We start from the raw sequence: 7,130 nt of genomic DNA on the forward strand, positions 1-7,130 counted from the left end.
GGAGGAGGGAGGGGGGAGGAGGGAGGAGACCAGGGGAGGGGGAGGAAGAAGGGCGCAAAGAAGACAAGAAACAAACGGAGACAGAAGGTGATTTAATTGTAAAATTAGATTTCATTGGTAAACTACAGCAGCGTAGCCTCTCTCAGGCCGCTATCTGATATATATCAGATGGCTGACCCAATTTAGACAGCTAATGTGATCCTAATGAGCCACTTAAACCATGTGGAAGGGGTCAAGCTCATGTCAGGCACAGATGGCTTGTTTATCGATGACTGCGAGCAAGAAAAACCCATTTTAAAACAGAAAATGCTGCACTGTTACACATCACCAAGAGAGGAGAAAACCTCAAGGCAACACTCATCGACACATTTTGAAAAAGAGTGCTTTTTGGTGCTCGTTGAGGGTCCGGCTGGTAGAAATAACATTAAAGTCACACTCCACCCAGTCCATTTGCTGTGACACTGTGTTTCCTGTGTCAGAGTAAACATATAGAGCATGGTGCTTCTCCCTTTACAAACTATTTATTCACATTTTTCTACGATTAATCCTAAAATTTAAATTATTTGATGGTTGCAGCCTCTCGAGTGTGAGGATTTATTGATTTTCCTATCTAACCTCTTACCAGTGCTGTCAGTGCGATGTGAGGCTTTGCCAATCTTGCCTCCTTTCCCTTTGCCGCTGCTGAAGGCGGCCAGCTTGGTGGGGATCTGCTGCTGCACCCCCACCGGTTTGTGCAGCTGGTTGGTGGTGCTGAAGAGATGAAGGGGCACCTCCGTCTTCAGCGGCAGGGTGGAGGAGCTCGTCTCCCGCCGCAACATCACTTCAGGGCGCTCTGGATAGTCGGCCGGCGCAACAGACAGGCTGCCACGCACCAGGGGCTTCTGAGGCAGGGGCAGGTCGGAGACACTGGCGGGGGTGGCGAGGGCGGAGGACATGAGGAGTTCCCCGTTCAGACTGCCGGACAGAGGAGCCACCTGAAGGAGGAGAACACTATGTTATTTGCTGAGAGGTGGCCAAAAGTCTTCTTTAGTTGTTGCAAAAATCATCGTATAAGACTTCCAACTAAATTTTTAAGTTCACAAAGGATGGCTTCCCAACTCTGCACTGTAATTATCCATATTTGTGGTCAGATTCAGTTTGGAATCGGGAGTTGTGGAACGTTATGTTTATCATGTTTTTGTGTGTGTAAGCAGCCTGCGCTCTCAGTTGTTAGTCTTTTTGTTATCTGTTTGAAAAAAAAAACAACAAAAAAACAACCAACAACTTAAAACAGCTTCTTGAGAGTACAGAAAATACACATGCATGCACAGACTATAAATCATCTGTGTGACACCGTGCCACTACAGACACACAATCTGTTGAGGAGCAGAGTATTTATGGGTTGAAGAGGGAATCAGAAACACATGCGACTCTTTCTGCTGAGCACACACTTTGGTAAGTTTGGTAACAGGCTTTTGATGTGTTCCAAGAGGCTCAAGGACAATGTGCACACACACACAAAATGAGAAACATAAAACCCTTAATAGTCCCTGTGCACATAAAGGCGTGGCTAACAAAACAGACAGGCCTGTTAGACAAGCAGGGGAACAAGAAAATGGCTCTCATGACATCAGTGGATAAAAGACACTGACTGCATTGTCCACCTAATTACTAGACCGAAGGAAAGATGATCTACAGCTCAAGTCAACATAATCATCCAATCTGCATTCAGTGAGATCTCTGCAACAATGGAGAGGTGCAGTGTTTGTATGCTTTACTAATCCCACGTGTTGCATTGCATGAACTATAAAAAGCATCTTTTCACAGTGCTATAGCAGGACTTGCACAGTTTAAGCCCTCCTAATACATTGTGACCATTGTCACCAAGTTATTCATGGTTCATTCGTTTCCCATCTAGACAACTGTAAGGTCTGAGTGACTGAACATGGTTATTTCAGACATATAGTGATAACACTTTCTGTGTATACTAGGACAGCTTTTTGTCCATGCTGCTCATTATGTATTATGTATTTTGGTTTATTTAAATGACACATTTCCAAATAAATAAAAATAAATAAAAAATAATCACAAGCAGTCACAAGTGACTTCCATCCAGGCCTGGAAAGAACCAATAGTAATAGTGATTAGAAGTGAAGACAATAAACGTGTAACAGTTATCTTTGTTCAAGGCTACTCTAACTGGGAGGTCAGTTCTAATCTTTAATATAATAGCTATATATATATTTATTTTAATATTTAGACCAGTTCCACAAATAGACCCTTTTCATGAAAATGTTTGTCCAAGCAGCACTGTGACAGTAAAAGTTTCCGCTAAAAGACATGAAGATGAATAATAATACACAGATGCATTACAAGTAACTAAAGTAAAATGTTTCCACTAAACAAGTGGTTGGTGGTTATTAATGGGAAACAACATTTAATCTAGTATGTCACATTGGCACATCGGTTAAATAACATCAATATGCAAGCCAACATCACAGAGCAACTAACCTATGTCGGACATTTTAAAAAAGGCCAATATCACAATAAAACAGTATATTTAACACCAGTTTTAACTGTGGTGCCTTTAACTTCTGGCATCAGTGTGAAGTGTGTAACTTTTCTGTTTGGTATGCAGTCCATATGCTGCATGATTGATGATGATGCAGAATACTTCCTGTGGTGATGGGGAACACATGATTGTGTTTTACAAGGCATGAAGGGTAAACTCATCTGACTGTGACTGTGTGTGACTGTGTGTGTGTGTGTTGTGTGTGGTGGTGTGTGTGTGTGTCGTTGTGTGTGTGTGTGGTGTGTGTGTGTGTGTGTGTGTGTGTTGTGTGTGTGTGTGTGTGTGTGTGTGTGGCTTCCCCCAGCTGTAACAGCAGAGCATGACGGCACAGACCCGAGGCAGAGAGGGGCCCTGCAGTGGGAAAAGTCTCCATCTTTCCCTAAACCCTGCTTTCATCTTTCCCTCCATCATTTTTCCCCTTTCAGAGACTCACTCATCTTGACACACAGATGTTCCATTGTTCCCAGAACAAGGTGATCGGCTTTAAGCAGCATAAACAGCAGGTTTCCAAGGCAGTAAACTGCGCAGAGGCTACAGAGCACAAACAGCCCTGACTGACAGCACATAAACAATTAGCACTGGCTGCCTTCCAGAGGCTTCTGTTAATAACAGGCTTGGACTAGCTAATTATACAGCCAGGTTCCTCTCATCCTAAAACCTGCCTGGATACTCCCATATTATACATATCTCCAGTAACATTGCACATGGCCTTGAACACAATGGATACCAGTGGGAAGATACTGGTTGTTAAATCTGGACTAAATTATGTGTAGGACAGTAACATGTCTCTTATTACTAACTGATTATTCATTTAAGTTAGTTTTCAAACAAATACTAAACAATGGATGGTTTCAGTTTCTTAAATGTGAAAAGTTGCTGCTTTTCTTCGCCTTACATTATGGTAGATTGAATATGTTTTGGTTTTAGATGGTTGACCAGACAAATCAAGAGATTTGATGACATCACTTTGGACTTTTCTTCAAGGTTTTCTGATGTTTGAAAAACCAGATCATTGATTGATTACAAGCAGATTAATCAATATTGAAAATAATTGTTGGTAACAGCCCTACATCATATTACCCACATCTGAAGACTCAATGGATTGAAACAAACAAGATGAACAAAAAAGTACAACTTAGTCTGAAGTGCAACTACTTTTTTCTCTCACAGAGCAAACGATTAACTAACTATGAGTAATTTGACAATATTCTTGTTGAAAGAAGCTACAGAATAGCACTGAACACAGTGTGCAGAAAACAGGTGGAATAGCTACAGTGACAGATGGTGTCGAAAGAAAATATCTGCCCTCGAGCTTGGTGTTCTGTCTTAGCTTTGCACAGCAACTGTTGGCAGCTGATTATAGAAGAAGCGAGTCACAGGCATCTAGGTGTATGTGTGTGTGTGTACATAGTGAGGGTGTTGATGGGGCAAGAGTTACTCCTTGGGGTTTTTTCAGACCATAGGAACACACTCAGACGACAGCATCGTAAATCAGCCTGAGGCCAAAGAGGGGAAGCGATAACTCAGAGTGTCGAAGACACAGATACCGGTCACTATTTACCACTGACCTTTTAACGTTTACATTGAGTTTTGAAATGAGTTTAGAAATGTTCTGTCATGTTCATGTAGTTACTCAAACCAGGTAGGATCCAGTTTTTGGCTCCTCAGCAAAACGAGGGAGAAAGAGGCAGTGGTTAAATTGAGTGTTTTGCCTAAAGGCATCAGAGAAGTTATTGAAAGAGGAGCAATGGTTATTTCATTGACGCATTTCTCTCTCAAGACTGGGGGTTGAACCTTTGACTTTGTAGAAGCCCACTTTATACCCTTTAGGTTTCTTATTTTTTCCATTAACTGTATTGTACAGGTTACTTTCTTTTCTTTACTGTTTACTGTCAACCAAAACTCCAGCTCTAACCTTGATTATGAACATGCTTTATGACTTAACAGTCACAGGACTATTGAGCAATCAGACCCGAGGCTCTGTCTGAGGCAGTGCCAATAAAACAAAAGCCTGAGCCCAGTGTATTCCTTATCAAGTGGGCCACTGTGATCGGATGAGATAAGACATGAAAGAAACGCTCCTCTGAAGTCAGGACATGCCGCAACTAGCACCATACTTGCATAAACACTCACATATGTTTCAAAACAAACACGCGAACACACAAGGAGGCATGTCTTCTTTTTATGAGGTCTAATCATAGCTCTACGGGTTTGCTGATGAGTCTTAATGTTGGGTGGTGGTGATTAAATGTTTGTTGATATCAGGCTGGCTTGGAGCCTGGTAGAGATCCTGAGGTCACAGCTGATGAAAAGACCATTTGATGTGTTTGACGCAGAGGGGGAACAAACCACTTCCAAATCTCCCATAACCACAGCCAAGAAAGTCCCACGGCAGAGCCAACAGTATAGAACTGAAACCCATACATCTGCATGTGTACAAAACACACATACACACTACTTAGCTGGTCTAAAACAAATATTATGGGCGTGATTTAATGGGGTGCCGAGTGCTTATAGGGTCTAGATCTGACCCGCTTCAGGTCTTATCTTGCCGTCAGTGTAACAAATAAACAGCGCCGCAATCTTATTCACCCTCACTGTTTCAGTGAAGGCCTCTGTAATTTACGAGAGTCCCTGAATTACTCATCACAGCAGATTAGGTCAATTCAGCCAGAGGCTCCTTTACTTCACAAGACCAGAGGCTGTGGTTTTCCAGGAGTTACTGTGAAGTGTTCAACTCACAGTCAAAGGCCTGCCTTCTGCAGGCCGTAATGAGATGATGAATGCAATAACTCATGTCAGCTGGTTGTGTTTGTGTACGTCTTGAGTTAAGACCCCAGTTAACTGAGGCACTAAGGAATGTCATTGAAAGGTCTTGTTACCGTGTAATCCTTCAGATGGTACGAGTAAAGCTGCAGCAGATAAATGAAACTGTAAAAAAAAAAAAAATGTTGCTCAGTTGCAAAAAAGCCTTTCTCGAGACAAGTCAGGACTTGAATGGATGGTTGTGTCATCCGTCAGTTACTCAGCTTGGTATGCAGTATGAAAAGGCACTGACCAATCACAGATAACTGTCAGGCGTCAACCGGGTAGAAATGTCAGACAGTAGAGAGGGACTAATGACATCACTAGAGACAACCTCAATCAGAAAGACACATCTCTGAGGGAGCATTTGTATCAGTACAGCACTGGTATCAGGCGATTAGTCAAACTTCTGGAGAAACAGCGAGCCAGTTTGTACACATATGGACAAACTTTTTCTTTTCTTATGAAGCAGGAATAAAAAGAAAACGAAACTGATCCATCCAGCAGAAATATTTGGGCTTTCTTTAACAGAGCAGCATTAGTCAGAGTTAACAATCCCACCACTAGGTGTGCTTTACATCCTCCTGATGAGTCATAGGTGTGACTCAGGTAGTGCAGCCGTCATTATAGATCACAATATTGGAGGGTAGTTTTGTGATAAAGATATTTATAGCAATATGATTAAATATGATTTCTAGCTCTCTTTCTAATCAACTAGATGAAATAAGTTTGTTGTATTGCCCATTTTGTATTCCTTATATTGGATTTTTTTTCGTTATTTTTCAATCAATGTGATGTATTTTGTTTTGTCAGGTCTTTAATTGGCCCGATTAACAAAAAAACTGAAATTCCTGTTCTATCCAATAACAATTTCTTCATTGATTTTCCATAAAAAGTATGTTTTTGTTGTGATATATATTGATGTTGTGATATAGAATTACGTTCTGTGTGTGACAGAGGACCTTATTCATATTGCCACCCATTTTACTGTGTATCTTCTTGGTTTGATAAGACGATAAAGTCTGAATCGAGATAAAAGTTCCCATGATACAGTTACCCTAACCCCCCCAGAGCTTGTTACAGAGTATGCCAATCAACCAAACTGCAATGGTGATACAGACCTTTGAAAACACTAAAGGCTGATATTAAGTAACTTTACTGTAGCTCCTTGACAGATCTCTTAGCACCAGGCATGAAATTACAGTCAGTGGATCTTTCTCAAAGCTCCTCTCCCATGAAACTCACAAACAATGACCCGCATTGTACTGCAAGGAGAGAAAGAGGGATACAAGGAAGGAAACTCAGGGAGGAGAGAAGAGGAAAAAGAGGTAAAGAGAGATGAAGGGAAAGACTGCTCCCTGTGTAGGTGGATTCCTGAGCTGAGTAGTTAGAGATGTATTCAGTTTTTATCATTACACCCATCTATAAAATAGACTGTGGGAGCTGAAACCAAATTCCTTCAGCGCATTCATGTTTCTACTGGTTCATTTACTGGTAATGTGTGCAAAAGGCCAATTAGACTGATGGCCAATTACCAAACAGTTTGATACTGACTGCGATGTGAAAGAAATTTGTTGTGTGTGTGAAGAAGAATAGAAAGCTTGTAAATGCAAACAACAACCTTGCAGCCAGTGTATGAAAGTATATTTGGCTCTTCAGTACCTTAGAAGGGTGGATACAGGATTCATGCCCAGGGGACGGGGTGGAAGGAAAAAAAAAAAAGAGCGCCAAGGGGGGGGGGGGGGGTTTGGAAAATTGACCCAATAAACAAAAA

The 7,130-nt window shown here is 41.5% G+C and overlaps 1 protein-coding gene across 1 annotated transcript in view; it reads right to left on the reverse strand.

The window, feature by feature from the left end:
- The window catches only part of arhgef18b (rho/rac guanine nucleotide exchange factor (GEF) 18b), a gene marked incomplete in the record, with an annotated part of 42,893 nt that overhangs the window by 5,019 nt on the left and 30,744 nt on the right, over nt 1–7,130 (reverse strand). Inside the window, 1 exon segment of the mRNA XM_035653641.1 lies at nt 623–974. Within this exon segment, the coding sequence (XP_035509534.1) occupies nt 623–974 (352 nt within the window).

Source organism: Morone saxatilis, unplaced genomic scaffold, assembly GCF_004916995.1.
Source record: "Morone saxatilis isolate NCDOM2014 unplaced genomic scaffold, NCSU_SB_2.0 Contig12, whole genome shotgun sequence".
Classification (NCBI taxonomy): Eukaryota; Metazoa; Chordata; class Actinopteri; family Moronidae; genus Morone; species Morone saxatilis.